Source organism: Drosophila grimshawi, unplaced genomic scaffold (assembly GCF_018153295.1).
Source record: "Drosophila grimshawi isolate 15287-2541.00 unplaced genomic scaffold, ASM1815329v1 contig_184, whole genome shotgun sequence".
NCBI classification, from domain to species: domain Eukaryota; kingdom Metazoa; phylum Arthropoda; class Insecta; order Diptera; family Drosophilidae; genus Drosophila; species Drosophila grimshawi.
In genome coordinates this window covers 358,261-374,196 of record NW_025062956.1, presented here as the reverse complement: position 1 = coordinate 374,196, position 15,936 = coordinate 358,261, and the positions used below count along the sequence as shown (strand labels likewise).

Below are 15,936 nucleotides of genomic sequence, written 5' to 3'. Positions count from 1 at the left end.
TTCCTTCAAACCACACGCACACGTGTCATATGACAAGTTTTATTGTTTATTTTTTTATGTAGCGTTCATTGATTTATGAGCATTTTGTGGGTTTTGTGAAAGCATTTTCATCATTTCGTGTTCATTTCAATTTATTTACGATTTTCGTCTGTGTGGCTTATCAGCAGCTGATAATGCTGTACCATGAATAATATATAAAGCAAAAACAAATACGTGTTGGACATTTTTTTCGTTATTAATGTGAGCAAATATGAAACAGTTGTACAAAGAGAATCAGTCGAGAGCCAACTGAATTAACGGACAGAGTGCAAAATGCGACTGCAATTCATTTACATAAATACGATAGTCATTTTATTGGCTCTGTTGTGCGGAGTAAGTGGCGAGATACAATAATACGTAAATACTTTACAATATTGACTAAATACTTAGCAGCTGCAACAGGGCGTGGCGCAAGTTGATGATGCAGATTTGGGCATCGCTGGGACAAATCCACCCTCTAAGAATCGTTTTCCAGTTTGGGATGATGCAGCCGGCGAGTGGACTGATCAGGATAATTAATAAATAAATTTTATCAAACATGGTCTCTAATTATACATTTGCCATCAATATGTCACAGCAGATAGTTATTACTCTGAATTTCAGCTGATAGATTTAAAGTCAAGATTGGAAGGCCCTGTTTTTTGGAAATAGGATTACTTTTCACAAGGTATTGACTCTGGAAAGTTTCTTCTTTCTCTAAAGCACATTTTATCATATTGGAGCTGAGATTACGTCTCCAAATAATGACGAAAAAGCCAAAAAAAAATTATATAGAGAACCTTAATCTATTCCCTTAACTCACAATAACGCTAAGGCTAAGGCACACTTTTAAGATGTTTTAATTTTAGCCTAAAAGTATGCATTCGGTTTATTTGTAAACTATATTTAAATATATACAGCGCAGCCAATAGGCTCCTCAGGCCAAGCCGTGTCTTCCCTTTCTTTTTTCTTAGAATCGATTGTGTTATGCTTGTTTGAATACTAGTATGGCAGGCTTACAATGCTACACACCATAAAAATGTCGCTACATGCATGTCAAAAATCAATTGCCCAAAGTTCAATGCACCTCGAGGAGAAGTGCGTGCCAGCTCATGATAATTGTGGCCGTTACACTAGGCGGTAACGGAAACTACGTGTACTCAAAACACCCAACTTTGTAGAGGCAAAGACAAAACGTAAAAAACAATATTAACAAAATCACTGTAGGCTAAAGTTGGGCGACTGTGAGATGCCTTGTAAATATAAAAATCAACTAAAATAATAATAAAACACAAGTTTCAAAAATATCTATATAATAACGATGTCAGATCAATGATTTGTCTTAGTGGTTAATAGTTTAGTTAGTACTTCAATTAATGTACATTTACTAAAAGATGACTAAAAACTATGATCTTCCATTTTCCACTTTCTGTGCTGAACTAATCTGCACAGTCTGAAAATGCAATATACTCCTCAGCCCATCTTCTACAGGGTCTATGTAAAGTGGCACACAAGCCACTCAATAAAATGAATAGCTCCGACCAAATTGCTTCAGGCCGCCACATTTCCATGCCCCTCTTAGCCACAAAAAGGCAACTCTGAGCTTCTGCGCTAAATGAATCGCCCATCAATGCGGCAATTAACGATTCCAGTTATTGCCCCGGCTTAAGGGGTATCTGGATATCTTGTTGGGCTGGTGCCAGTTTTTGACACGCTGCAGCCAGGCAATTCGATTTGGGGCGCAGCACGCAAAGGGGCGGCAGCACTGGCGCCAACTTTGCCGCATGTAGTGCTGCAGTGCATCATTGTGGCAGTTTTGGCAAAATCGAGTCGCGGCCTAATTGCGTTAATTTTACTTGCATTCCAATTCCCATTGTTTCAATTGTTTCTGTTAGCAGCCACACCCATTTTTATTTTCTGGAGAGGGGTCGCTTGCATGCTTTGTGGCACTTTTGTTGCCTAGAGCGCAGCCTGTGCATGTCGACGACATAATTGTTTGCCTTACAACTTATACAAAATTATCCCCAACAGCAAGGTGCAACAACCCCCAAGGGCCCAAGCCCAAGACCAACCGCTAACCCCTAACACCCACTCTTACAAACAGAAACAGTGAAAGTTCATTGACATGCGCCAAGAGTAGTAGGGAAATGGGGATTCTATGACAAGAAGTGGCTTATTGCTTTTGATTTTTAATTGCTTCATTATTGGAGCTAATTTATTGATTTTAGGTGGGGGAGTGACAGGTGTGTGACCATTTATGATCGAAGGGTATAGATTTATGGCTGACCCTTTTTTTATTGTGGGTTGGCATGAGGTGGAGGATCACTCAGCAGCACTTGTGTGTGCGTACGTTATTGTGGTTTTAAGGAGGAAATTGTGTGCTAGGCGTGTAACCTGTGTCTGTTAGAATCAAGTGGAAGATCAGCTAGCAGCTGGCGCACTATTGTGCATGTACATGATTTGATTTTTGAGGGTGGGTGCAATGGTCAGTGGAAAGGTAATGCTCGCTTCTCTTTTGCCACTTCTTTGTCAATGTATAGAACTCATACGACACCTCACACCTGAATGTTTTCCCACACAATAATTAAAGTATTATTGGTGTAAACTGTAGTTAAGTAGTACTTCGCGCGTACGTTTGCCACGTGCTGCTATCTTCTTCGTGTATTTGGTTCTCTCCCTTTTTATAGTGCACTCTTTTTGAGTGACCCTCCTCCTTTGAAATAATAGCCTGCGTTGCTTTGTGCACCTACGGGCTTCATACCTAGGTTTATAGACTTTTTAAAATGTTTTCATATGTGAACATTTTTTTATTCTTATTGATAAGTTTAATTTTAAGATACATGTACTTTATGAAAGTATATTATTATTATTATTATCCATTTTGCTTAACCTCTTTCTTAGATTAATGTATTGAAATATAAGACGATCCAGTTTTCTTTTATATGATACAAAGTAGTGACAAGCACATGTATCAACTCCATCTCTGGCGTTTTCCGAAGACCATGGGCGCACTGTCAAGTGCTTTCCATATTTTGATTTAATTAGACGATAGTTTTTATGTTCCAAGAAAAGTACTCGGTATTCCTCCAACAATTTAGAATGTTCAGGGAAAATGACATCCTCAAACTCCTTGAGGAAATCATGAATTTTCCTTACATTTGATTTAGAAGAATTATTTTACTTTATTTATAAAGTGTCTATTCTTGTGTAACTTTCTTTTGTAATACTTGTCTATACTGGTTTACATCTTTTTTTTATTTCTTTTCCCATTTTTCTTGAAATTTCAAAGCATAAGCGTGTTAAATCAATTTCTGCTTCATGTCCATAAGACACATTTAAATCTAAAAGTTGTACATCATATTTCCCCATCTTTGAACATTTTGGAATAATATAATTATTATATATATTACAAATTTGATTTTTAAGCAGTGTGTTCCAACATAAAAATGACGTGAAAAATATCCCTAATCTTATGAAGGCTCTCCATGATTCACTATCAAATTCAATTTTATTTCCGTATTGATTTAAAATTAATATTGATTCTAATCTTAAAATGACACCTTATGCTCTCAATCATGATAATAACCATTCTTAAAAACAAGAGCAATTTCTTTTAATATAAAATAGTCGCAATTTCCAAAAAATCCTTGAATGTCGACAACTACTTGATTCTCAATACTTTAGTGTTTCTCACACTTGCACTCTCCAACTCGATGGAAACTCTGATATCGATCGGTCCTGTTTTAATAGACTCCTTCTGATGTGTTAGATCTTTAACAACAATCGGTGCTTTTTCCTTAAATTCCTTAGGTGTTAACAACGGTTCAGACTGCTTCATATAGTAACTTGCTTGAAAATTTGTATACATATCATACAAAGTTGCAAATCGTTCACGATTAAAATTTATATTCATATCATCATAGCGATATGTTTCAGGGTTCAAGAACACTTTCAAGTTTCGCAATTGATTTTGAATCAAATTATTATCCAGTATAAAAGCTATTATAGCGAAACGGGGGCGTTCTCTATTTTTAGTTATGAGTAGTATTAGTTCATGTTTACAATTTAGTAAGATTTTGTTATAGTCTTCACAAAATCCAAGTAGGTATTTAATAGGAATAGAGAAATTAAAATATCCATCATTTACCACTAGTTTTTCGTTTCCATTAAACCAACCAAAATTCTCAAACATTCGACTTTCAGGTTTATTCAAAGAAATAGTTTTTTAAGGTTGTTGAAGTGCTATAATATACTCATTAGTCTGATGTTGATTGTTTTAATTTTGTCTAATGCGTCTCGATATGCTACATTGGCTGCACGCATCTTCTTCATCTCGATCCGCAGAGCGGCCAGTTTTTTCTGAAAATATTTATATTTTGTGCTGATTTCGACATTTTATTAAATGCTGATTCACAAGTACCTTATATTGTCGGTTGACTTTCGCCAACTTCTGTTTCATCTTGTGATTTTTAAGAAACAACGTATTGCTTGTATTCAAATGCTTTTTTTTTTCCACCTCCAGAAGACGCGTTACGTTGGCCTTATTCATTAGCTCAACGCCACGCTTCTTAAGCACCTCCAACTAGAACCGAAAAAAAGAGGTAATGAGTGTCTTGCGGTGTAAACTCTTCGCACTGATTCAATATGGCGTTGCTTACCACATTTTCAGTGCTCATCGAAGCTATTTCTCCATTGCTGCTATTATCCATCGCGTAGCCGACTGAAATAAAGCTCAGTATTATTCAAAATGTTATTTTAGTTTTTAGTTGTGTTCACGTTGGAACATTGGAGGCAACTGACGACTGAAATAAACAGTCGCCAGCCAGCCCAAATTTTTTTTCCATTGCTCAGACACAGCAACCTTTAAAATATACATCACATGCAAAATGACAAAATTTGAAGGGGCAACTCTGGGCAAATAAATAAAATGTCCAGCTGAATTGGCTGCAGTAACTGCATCTGCATCAGCACAATGGGGTGGAACTCGCGGTTTAGACCACGGAGGACCAACTTCATCCAAGTTCCCCATTGTGTGAGCGGCTTGAAAACACATGACGATTAAAAAGACCATGGAGGACCATCCAGATCAGTTTCTTCAGAAGACTTTCCTGCTCCTGCAGCTCAAGTGGCACCGCGAAAAAGGAGTCCATGGAGGACCTACTAATCCAAGAGGTGCCAGATGAAAAAAGAACTGCATCTGCGGGTGGAGCGACGTCTAAAACAAGAGTCCAAGGAGGACCATCCAGGTAAGTAGTCACATTGAAGGAAAAAAGAAATCTGCTTCTACAAAAAATGGCATCTCCACCAAGCACCATTTAAGAAGTCAGACTGAAATGACAAAAAAACAAAAGATCACGCATAAAGTATTTATAGACTTAGCCATCTGTCAGGAGATCGCGTCTTCCGATGAGCCTGCTGCCTCCAGTTGTGCTCAGGCCGCCAAAGTTGAGCCGGAAAGCAAACATCAAACCAGCAAGATTGATACCCATCTCCATGGACAAACAGCGGGTTCAATTGCAGCCATTGCTGCAGCGCCTTCTCCTCAAAATTCTGCTGCCGTTGCCAGGGCAGCAAAATCCGATCCGAAGACACCGGCACTTGTGGATGCATCCGATCTGGCTGGTCATGCTCACGAAGACAAATTCGTTTTGTAGGGGGCAGAACCTTCCTTAACTTCCGTTTTTCCGGGTTACTTCTACGAATGCCAGGAGCAAGTAACGAAACAGCACTGGGAGGACGTATCGCAGGACCCTTCATGTATGGGTGCATGCACACACGTTTAGATGGCATATGTGGAGATGTACACCTACGTTTTTCGGAGGTGACTTGAGCTTGCTGCATCTGCAGATGATGCTGACGATGATTATCTATGGACTCCAAAGATCCACACTGTGACTGCTCAGTTGGCTCAATTACTTGCTCAAACTTCCGCTGCTCAAGAAGGAGCTCATCATCCATTCTCTTCTCAAGCTCCTGCTGCAAAGTCTCAAGCCTCATCTCCAACTCCAGACCATCATCTTTGGGGGGATTCTCCTGCTGACGCTGCATGGCTACACTGCCAGGAAATAAAGGCAATTGAAGCGGGGGCAAAATCAAAACTTCCTCTATATGGACTCTTGGACGCACTGGCAAGCTATTATCTTCCATCAGGGGGGAATCACTCTTTCTTTTCAGCAGCAATGGCTCAGAGTCTATCTGAGTTGCTACCAGTTGCTGAATTCGGATTGGCTGAAGCAAAACAACCTCATCAAGCTGTTCCCGCGTAACTTTACCCATCCTGTAGAAGCGCAGAAAGGATCGCATGAGTGGATCGATAACCAATTCATCTTGATGCGGCCGTTGTCGATCAGTCCCATTGGCATCAATCCGCACTGTGGCAAAATAATCTCCTGGATTTGAGCAGGCTGACTTGCAATGACCACCTCCATTCTCTCACGAGAGATAAGGCCATCTCTAAACTTGCGGCGGAGCGTGTTAATTGTCATTAAGGAGTTGTAATTTTCCCTGAACATTCTAAATTATTGGAGGAATACCGAGTATTTTTCTTGGAATATGAAAACTATCGTCTAATTAAATCTAAATATGGAAAGCACTTGACCCATGGTCTTCGGATAACGCCAGAGATGGAGTTGATACATGTGCTTGTCACTACTTTGTATCATATAAAATAAAACTGGATCGTCTTATATTTCAATACACTAACCTAAGAAAGAGGTTAAGCAAAATGGATAATAATAATAATAATATACTTTCATAAGGTACATGTATCTTAAAATTAAACTTATCAATAAGAATAAACAAATTTTCACATATGAAAACATTTTATTTATAAATAAATAAATTATATTATGAAAATTTAAAAAAAAAGTTTTTTTATTTAAACATTTTAAACTCTATAAACCTAGGTATGAAGTCCGCAGGTGCACAAAGCAACGCAGGCTATTATTTCAAAGGTGCACAAAGCAACCCAGGCTATTATTTCAAGTTATTGTGAAATTAACATGAGGAGGGTCACTCAAAAAGCAAACGTACGTGCGAAGTACCTACTTAACTACAGTTTACACCAATAATACTTTAATTATTGTGTGGGAAAACATTCAGGTGTGAGGTGTCGTATGAGTTCTATACATTGACAAAGAAGTGGCAAAAGAGAAGCGAGCATTACCTTTCCACTGACCATTGCACCCACCCTCAAAAATCAAATCATTACATTGCACAATAGCTGCTAGCTGATCTTCCACTTGATTCTAACAGACACAGGTTACACGCCTAGCACACAATTTCCTCCTTAAAACCACAATAACGTACGCACACACAAGTGCTGCTGAGTGATCCTCCACCTCATGCCAACCCACAATAAAAAAAGGGTCAGCCATAAATCTATACCCTTCGATCATAAATGTCTCATACGTGATCCAAAATCACACATTTTCCTAAAAAAAGGTCACACACCTGTCACTCCCCCACCTAAAATCAATAAATTAGCTCCAATAATGAAGCAATTAAAAATCAAAAGCAATAAGCCACTTCCTGTCATAGAATCCCCATTTCCCTACTACTGCCAAGTATTATTTTTAATTTTTCAATGCTGCAAATAATTTAAATCGAATAAGTTGCAAGTACATATGCATCTGCCCCTCGAACTCATGCCTCATGTACCACATCTTTACCATCTTATCTAATTTTTGTTTGCTACAGGCGCAAACATTCACGTTATAATTGATTGTTGACTCAAAAATGATTGGGGCCACATCATCATCAAACATTAATGTTTGGGGCCACATCAGCAGCAAACAAGTGGGAAGTACGTAATAAATAAGAATATATATATGAAAGATAAGATACCGTCCACTTAAGCTGTAGCAGGTACTGCTCCCGGCATATCGCATAAATATTCCTAGCTGGCATACGAGTCAGCGGCAATCTAATATTATAGTACTGTGGTTAAATGTGGTATCAAAAAATAAATAAAATTTGAGTATTAAAATCGATGTTGTAATGTTTGAAAACTTCGCTTCTTTATGAATGGAATTAAGAAGTTAAATTCAAGTTCAAAATATATAACCAAATTATTTTTAAAATAACCTAATAAGGTAACCCTTATTACGTTTTACTTCAGTGTCTGACACATACATACATAACTATGAATAATAATTTGTTTAATTCTGAAATGTCAGCATTCGAGCAAGTAAGAACGCAGTAGTTAAGTGAGCTCGACTGCAATATACCCTGCTCCAAGCTAGAAATTCAATTTGTATCGCGAAACAAGGACAGTTTCAAATTTAAAGTCTCTTACTTGTATTCTCGTTAAGATCCTCGTGTTCATAAGGAGGGATGGCTTTATCAACTCGGCTGTTTACCATGATTAAGATTATATAGATTAGATTATGGTGTCGAAAATCCTTGCTTCTACGAATATATATGTTAATTTTCTCGCATAATGGAGCAGACTTTGACCAGAACGTATTTCACATAAGGGTATATCATTATGTTCACCTCACATCTCAAATGTTATTTAGGTCCCACTGTAAAGTACGCTATCATGTGTACAATTTATTTGTACATATAACTATATGTACTATATATAGTGTAGCTTTACGAAAGCTCTTTGGCGTTCTTCTTGACAGTCGTCAGTTGTTTAATGGCAAGCACGAAGAGCAGTTGTGAATACTCAATGAATATTTAGAGAGCTCATTAACATTTTTGTCATTAGGCAGATAAACAATCAAGAGTCAAAAGAACGCATTTGCTTAGCTGCACATTGGCAAAATGAGGTGCCTGGTAATATTCGGACTGATTGTAGGCATATTTGCCGCCATCGTTGGATACGCTTATCTCGTTTTCACAGACCTGACACGTCCACTGCCCAAACCCGATTACAATGACAATACCTACTGGGGACCTGGCGATGGCAAGAACTACGTGCCCGATACGAAAATCAATGAGTTTAAACTGAATGTACCCCAGGCAGAGATTGAAGATTTGCGACAGCAGCTAAACCGCACATTGAAATTAACTGAACCCTTAGATGGCATTGCCTTTGAATATGGCTTCAATACAAACGCACTGGAACAGTATGTGGAATACTGGCGCGAAAAGTATCTAACCAAATGGGATGAGCGTCAGGCGTTTCTCAACTCACTGAAGCAATACACCACCGAGATTCAGGGGTGAGCAATTAAAGCTTCAGACTTTTCAACTGATTTACTTATTTATCCCTTCGACAGCTTGAAAATTCACTTCATACACGAGCGCGTTTCGGAGGAAGTTGCGACCAAGAAGCATGTGTATCCACTCTTGCTGCTCCATGGCTGGCCGGGTTCAGTGCGTGAGTTTTATGATTTTATACCCATGCTGACCAAGAACCAAAACATAAGCGACTATGCCTTTGATGTTATTGCACCCTCGCTCGTCGGCTTCGGTTGGTCGGATGTAAGTAAATTCTCACATTTATGTATATTGATTTATGGCAATGTCATGTTTTGTGTGTTTTATTCTTATCTTTTTATCTTATTTTTTCAGGCTGCCACTCGGGTGGGCTTCAATGCCGCCGAAATGGCCACCGTGATGCGTAATCTTATGCTGCGACTGGGTCACAAGCAGTTCTTCGTACAGGGCGGCGATTGGGGCAGCATTATTGGCAGCAATTTAGCCACACTGTATCCGGAGAATGTGCTCGGCTATCACTCCAACATGTGTGTGTTGAGTACGCCCCTCTCCTTCCTCAAGGGTATCTATACGAACTATTTTCCCCAGAAAGTTTTGGTGTCCCGCATGTTCTACGATCACCATGTCCCAATGTGGGACAAGTACCTCGATTTGCTAAAGGAGAGTGGCTATTTTCATATACAGGCCACCAAGCCAGATACGATTGGTGCCGCCCTTGACACTAATCCTGTTGGACTGGCCGCCTACATTCTGGAAAAGTTCCAGACCTGCAGTGGACCCAGTCTGAAGCAGGACTTTGGCGGCATTGCCACGGCCTTTGGCCTGGAGGCTGTGCTCGATAATCTGATGATATATTATCTAAACAACGCAGCCACCACCGCAGCCCGCTTCTATGCCGAGAATGTGTCCAAACCATATCGCGATCTCCAGCTGGATCGCGTGCAGACGCCCGTGCCCATGGGCTGTGTCCGATTTAGATTTGATCTGCCTGCTGCTTCGCTATGGCAATTGAGCGACAAGTATACCAATATTAAGCGCAACATGTACTTCCAGCATGGTGGTCACTTTGCTGCCATGGAGATGCCATCTATGTTGTACAATGATTTCACCGCATTTGTCAGCAATGTTTATGAAGAATAGAATAAACAGGGAAAGTGCTTTTGAAAAATGTTAAAACTGTTGTGGCTCTCATAGAGTTTTCAATTGTGTACATTATTGGTAATTAAAATAATAAATTAAAGATTTACAGATTATTATAATTCAGTTAAATCTGATGAGCCGTCTTGTTAATACAGTTTCTCACTCTCATCGTTGATCTTTCTTTTTATGTATTATTTTTATTTCAATATATATTATTATAGTGGACCCAATGTAATTCATTGAGTGATCCTAATAATAATAATAATAATCAGTCCTAAACCGATTCTGCTTACCAATTACTTGAATTTAAATAGCGCGCCCATACTAACAAATTTATTTTAAGCCGTCTTCCAACACTAAACGCAGCTCTCCGAAGTTATCTGTCATCGCGTTGACAGCACTTTATTTGCTAATCAGTGGAGAGCGGTAAAAAATTTCAATGTTATTAAATTCATGATGATATTAAAAAAAGCATTTGTTTTTCATTTCCACCAGCTCATAATAATCAACAGTCTCGTTGCTGTGTCATGCTCGCAAAGCACATCATTTCATTGCTAAATATGAGCGATTCAATTGATGATACTCACATATGTATGTATGTATATGTGTTTGTATGTTTGCATATCACGGTCTAAACTAAAGTCCAAACAAATTGGGGCTCCCCTTGCTATTACAAAGAGCATTAACATAAAACGAAAGTGATCACAAATATTAGATTTAGTAGACAAACGGTTTCTTCGTATAAATAAATTCAAAGCTACATACATTTAACATTTTCGTGCAAACGTTGACACGATAAGCACGATATTTCTATGATCGCATGCTTTCTGCTCTATAGCTCTTCTCTAGTTTGCTTTTGTTTATATGTAGGTGTTCAGAATAAAGAGAGAGACCACAGCGCACTTCACAACTATAGAATAATAATTATTTGGACGCTTTTTTTGTTTTTGCCTATTTAAATTAAGCTTTTAGGTGGAGGCGACGAAATAAACGGTTAAACATTACCTCATTGGAATTGTGAAATTAAAAAAATGGTATAAATGAAAACTAACCAGCTTAGCTTCAGTTCAATAAAAACTTTGCAGCTGCCGTAAAGTTATGTACGGCGCTGTACAATCTCTGTATCGCAATATGCTTTTGGCGTGCTGATTTTCCTTCCCTTTATCGTCGAATTTGCTTTTGCCGAGTTTTTTTTTTAACGGAATTTGTCTCTAAGCGAGGAACCGGGTCATTAATAGTGTACAATGCTCAACAGTTTGTTGAGTGAGTTGAAGCTGAGTGGTTGTGTTGATTTTAGAGCGTTTTGAACTCTGTTCGCAGAAATCTTAATAGCCATTATAACGCAGCATTATTAAAAAAAATAATAATAATGCCATCTGTAGCGTCGACCTTTGTGCGCATATTGATTGGTGGCTTGGCCCTTTTGGTGGCGGTGGGTTATAAGAACTATCGTGATTTAGGTGCGCCTGGCAAACGGCCGGATTTGGATAACAATGCATATTGGGGACCAAAGTTGGAGGGATCATATCAAGAGAAGAAGGAAATTTCTCCATATGACATAAGTGTTGCGCCCGAGGTAGTTCAAAGTTCAAATGAGCTTCTTTCTTTTTTATGTTTTTTTTTTCTTTTTACCTGTCTTGCAAACTCGTTTGCCATTTTATTTGCATAATTTTTGGATTTGTTATGCCATTAGGTGATTGCCGATCTAACCGCACAGCTGGAACGTCCGCTCAAGGTGCAGGAGCCGTTGGAAGGCATTGGCTTCGAGTACGGTTTCAATGCCAAGGAATTACAAAGGGTGGTGAAATATTGGCGCGATAGCTATCTGCCCAAATGGAATGAACGTGAGCAGTTCCTCAAAAAGTTGAAGCATTTCCAAACAGAAATTCAAGGGTACGTTAGACATATTCGCATAATTAAGGTATTCATATTATATATATATATATATATATATATATATATGATTCGCCTGTGGATCAATATACGGAACTTAATTCATTTTGATTCCAACAATCTTATGCAATCCGTGGCATCTGAACTTTCCCCTATTGAATATGTATTATCTCCAAATTTATTTATAGCTTAAAAATCCACTTTATACATGCGAAGCCCAAGAAAGCTGGGGGTAAAAAGGTTGTTCCTCTGCTCCTGATGCATGGGTGGCCCGGCACTGTTCGCGAATTCTATGATTTCATTCCACTGCTGACGACTGGCAGTGATAAGAGCGATTATGTTTTTGAGGTGATAGCGCCCAGTTTGCCCGGCTACGGCTGGTCTCAGGTGAGCTCGAAATGATTGTTCACCATGATACGAACTTTTCAGACTGTTGTCTTTGCATTTCACAGGGTGCTGCTCGGCCTGGTCTGGGCGTCGCACAGGTGTCTGTGGTTATGCGTAATCTGATGCTGCGTCTGGGCTTCGACAAGTTCCTTATTCAAGGTGGCGATTGGGGCAGTATTATTGGCAGCAATCTGGCCTCTCTGTTTCCGGAAAACGTGATTGGCTATCACTCAAATATGTGTTCCAACAACAGTCCCATGGGTAGTCTGCGCTTGCTGTTCTCCTCCTTCCTACCCAGCTTCTACATTGACAGCCAGTATAAGGAGTATTACAAGGGCGTCAGCAAAATGTTCCTCATTCTAATGGAGGAAATGGGCTATGCCCATATCCAGGCCACCAAACCGGACACTATTGGCACTGCTCTGGCACACAATCCAGTTGGCCTTGCAGCGTACATACTGGAGAAGTTCTCTACGTGGACGAATCCAACTTACATCAACTTGGAGGATGGCGGTTTGACGAAACACTTCAACTATGATCAGCTGCTGGATAATGTAATGATCTACTATGTGACCAACTCGATTACTACCTCGCAGCGCTTATATGCCGAGTCTATGGGCAGCACCCAGATGGCCTTGGGAGTGGACAGTGTGCCTGTTAAGGCACCGGCCGGTTGCACACGCTTCGCCAATGAGATATTCCACGTGCCGGATTCGGTACTGGCCAATAAGTTCCCGAATCTGGTGCACAGCACTCATTATCCGGAGGGTGGACACTTCCCAGCGTTCCAGGTGCCACAGCAACTCTATGAGGACTATGTGGCCTATGTGAAGAAGGCATTGGGATAAATTTTTGCCGGATTGATTTCCATGTAATTTGTATGTTGGTTGTATGTTAAGCAGAGGTTCGTGGAATGAATAAAAACAATTGTTTACATTGTATATATAAGCTATAAAATTGATTAGATTGTTTGTTTATCAATATCAAAATGCTGAAAAGTGCTTACATTCTATACGAACAGAGTTTGCTAACAAATTTAATGTATGCAATCGTTAAAAATCGGTTTGTGTCAACTCAGATATGTTCAGATATACAACAGAAAACACACACTCAAAGCTTTGACAAAAGTTTCGTAATAATTTGTATTACGCCATAAGATTGAGCTTAGACAACTTTTGAATACATTTAGTAATGTTAAGAATTGAGTGCTAAGCTTCAATAAGGAGCTATCTGGCTGTAACTTAAGGTTTGGTTTAAAATATATTCGTTTTTAATCTTCAATCAAACTAATTTCATGTTTCTTTAGCATATTTCCATTTTTTAAATCTTAGTTAACATGAAAAAAAGCTTCGAGACAGCAAAAAGCTTCACCAAAAATGTGGGCATATGCGACTTGTGAAAGCTGTCATACCGTAATAATATCACAGCTAAAGCTTAATAGCCTATGGTTTAAAGTTTAAGCAAACGAGTCACTTTTATACGCTAGCGAAGCGTTGTTGATCAAATAAAAGCACTTATCATCGTGTGTGCAAAGGTTTACGATCAGTTCTGACAGACTACAACAACGCAACTGCAATCTCAGTTAAATGCCTCACTGATTAGACGACGGACCGAACTAGCCGCAATTAGTATGAAGCAAACCTTTCACTGCAGTTGTTCTAATTTGAAAAAATAATGTCGCCCATAACACGTTTGGTGGTTCTGCTGCTGGCCATTGGTGGCGGCATGCTCTACAAACGTGTAAATCAGCTGTGGGGCGATTTACCGGCACCGACGCTGGACCCACAGGAATGGTGGGGCGATGAGGCCAAGCCCAAAGACTATGCCGCCTATCTGGTCAACAGCTCGGAAGTTGTGGGCAATCGACTTTTGTACCCGGAGTCAGTAAGTTGAATATTTTTTTGCTTTGATTTAACTAAACATACATGTATATTAATCTTTTTTCTCGCTAGACAATTGAGGATCTGACTAAAAGATTGAATCGCACGTTGCGACTCACCCCACCACTGGAGGGCGTGGCCTTTGAGTATGGCTTCAATAGCGATTATTTGCAGGAAGTGGTTGACTATTGGCGAGACGATTACATGCCGCGTTGGCGCTCTCGTGAGGTATTCCTTTGGCAATTCAATCACTACACCACTGAAATCCAAGGGTGAGTGCGGGAATGAGTGATAAGCGCTTATCACTATTGATAGTGGCTATTTTATTTTATTAGTCTACGCATGCACTTTTTCAACCTAATGGTTTACGATGACAACAAGGTGGGCAAGGCGCATTATCCGGTTCTGTTGCTGCACGGCTGGCCGGGATCAGTGCGTGAGTTCTATGACCTGATCCACATGCTGCACCAATCCCATTTGGATAAGAATAACAAATACATTTTCAATGTGATTGTGCCCAGTTTGCCGGGATATGCCTGGTCGCAGGTACCTGGAGAATTGTTATGAGAGGTTACTTTTAGTCACTTATATATATACTTTACTTTCCAGGGCACTTCTCGCAAGGGATTGGGTCCCGCTGAAATGGCTGTAATGCTACGTAATCTGATGCTGCGTCTGGGCTATAATAAATTCTTTATACAGGGAGGCGACTGGGGCTCTATAATTGGTTCGCATATAGCCACTCTCTATCCGGACAATGTGCTTGGGTATCACTCAAATATGTGCAACAATCTGAGCCCCAGATCACAGGTGAAGGGTGTACTTGCCGGGCTATGGCCTGGTCTGTTTGTGCCCAGCGGCTTTGAGGATTTCTTCTTCCCTAAATCGCGCGAATTCAGCTACTTGATGGAGGAGAGCGGCTACTTCCACTTGCAGGCCACGAAACCGGACACGATTGGTGCCACATTAACCGACAATCCCGTCGGTCTGGCTGCCTACATACTTGAGAAGTTCTCCACGTGGACGAATGCCACATATCGCTCGCTGCCCGATGGCGGACTCAAGAAGCGCTACAAGCTGGACGCACTCCTGGACAATGTGATGATCTACTATTTAACAAACTCTATAACAACTTCACAACGCCTCTATGCGGAGGCATACAGTAAGGAGCAACTTGATCTCAAATTGGATCGCGTGCCCACCTTGGTGCCCACTGGCTGTGCTCGCTTCAAGGGTGATGTTATGCAGTTCCTGGATCTGCAGCTGCAGGACAAGTACAAAAATCTAATACACAGCACCTACTACAGACGTGGTGGTCATTTTGCCGCCATGGAGGTGCCCAAGGTTCTCTACATGGATTTCATTGAGTTTGTTAAAAAAGTTGAGCACAAATATAAGATTAAATCTTTGTAAACTAGTTGCAAATAAAATTTGAATAATATATATATAT

General features: G+C 39.8%; 4 protein-coding genes across 4 annotated transcripts; 3 read left to right on the top strand and 1 right to left on the bottom strand.

Moving 5' to 3' along the window:
* Window positions 1–4,202: 4,202 nt before the first annotated feature.
* On the bottom strand, window positions 4,203–4,769 carry LOC116805055. The gene is made up of 3 exons (XM_032734848.2): window positions 4,677–4,769; window positions 4,439–4,600; window positions 4,203–4,377 (listed from the first exon to the last, which is right to left on the bottom strand). Exons 1-3 carry the CDS (start codon window positions 4,725–4,727, stop codon window positions 4,261–4,263), a joined length of 330 nt encoding a protein of 109 aa, XP_032590739.1. The 5' UTR covers window positions 4,728–4,769; the 3' UTR covers window positions 4,203–4,260.
* A 3,874-nt stretch (window positions 4,770–8,643) lies between these two features.
* LOC6560677 (juvenile hormone epoxide hydrolase 1) lies at window positions 8,644–10,439 on the top strand. Its single transcript, XM_001987804.2, has 3 exons — window positions 8,644–9,188; window positions 9,246–9,450; window positions 9,541–10,439. The coding sequence occupies exons 1-3, from the start codon at window positions 8,788–8,790 to the stop codon at window positions 10,324–10,326; spliced, it is 1,392 nt and encodes a 463-aa protein (XP_001987840.1). The 5' UTR covers window positions 8,644–8,787; the 3' UTR covers window positions 10,327–10,439.
* A 1,049-nt stretch (window positions 10,440–11,488) lies between these two features.
* On the top strand, window positions 11,489–13,547 carry LOC6560676 (juvenile hormone epoxide hydrolase 1). Its single transcript, XM_001987803.3, has 4 exons — window positions 11,489–11,902; window positions 12,020–12,219; window positions 12,408–12,606; window positions 12,672–13,547. Exons 1-4 carry the CDS (start codon window positions 11,696–11,698, stop codon window positions 13,452–13,454), a joined length of 1,389 nt encoding a protein of 462 aa, XP_001987839.1. The 5' UTR covers window positions 11,489–11,695; the 3' UTR covers window positions 13,455–13,547.
* A 531-nt stretch (window positions 13,548–14,078) lies between these two features.
* LOC6560675 (juvenile hormone epoxide hydrolase 1) lies at window positions 14,079–15,930 on the top strand. The gene is made up of 4 exons (XM_001987802.3): window positions 14,079–14,490; window positions 14,559–14,758; window positions 14,822–15,032; window positions 15,096–15,930. The coding sequence occupies exons 1-4, from the start codon at window positions 14,281–14,283 to the stop codon at window positions 15,897–15,899; spliced, it is 1,425 nt and encodes a 474-aa protein (XP_001987838.1). The 5' UTR covers window positions 14,079–14,280; the 3' UTR covers window positions 15,900–15,930.
* Window positions 15,931–15,936: the final 6 nt, after the last annotated feature.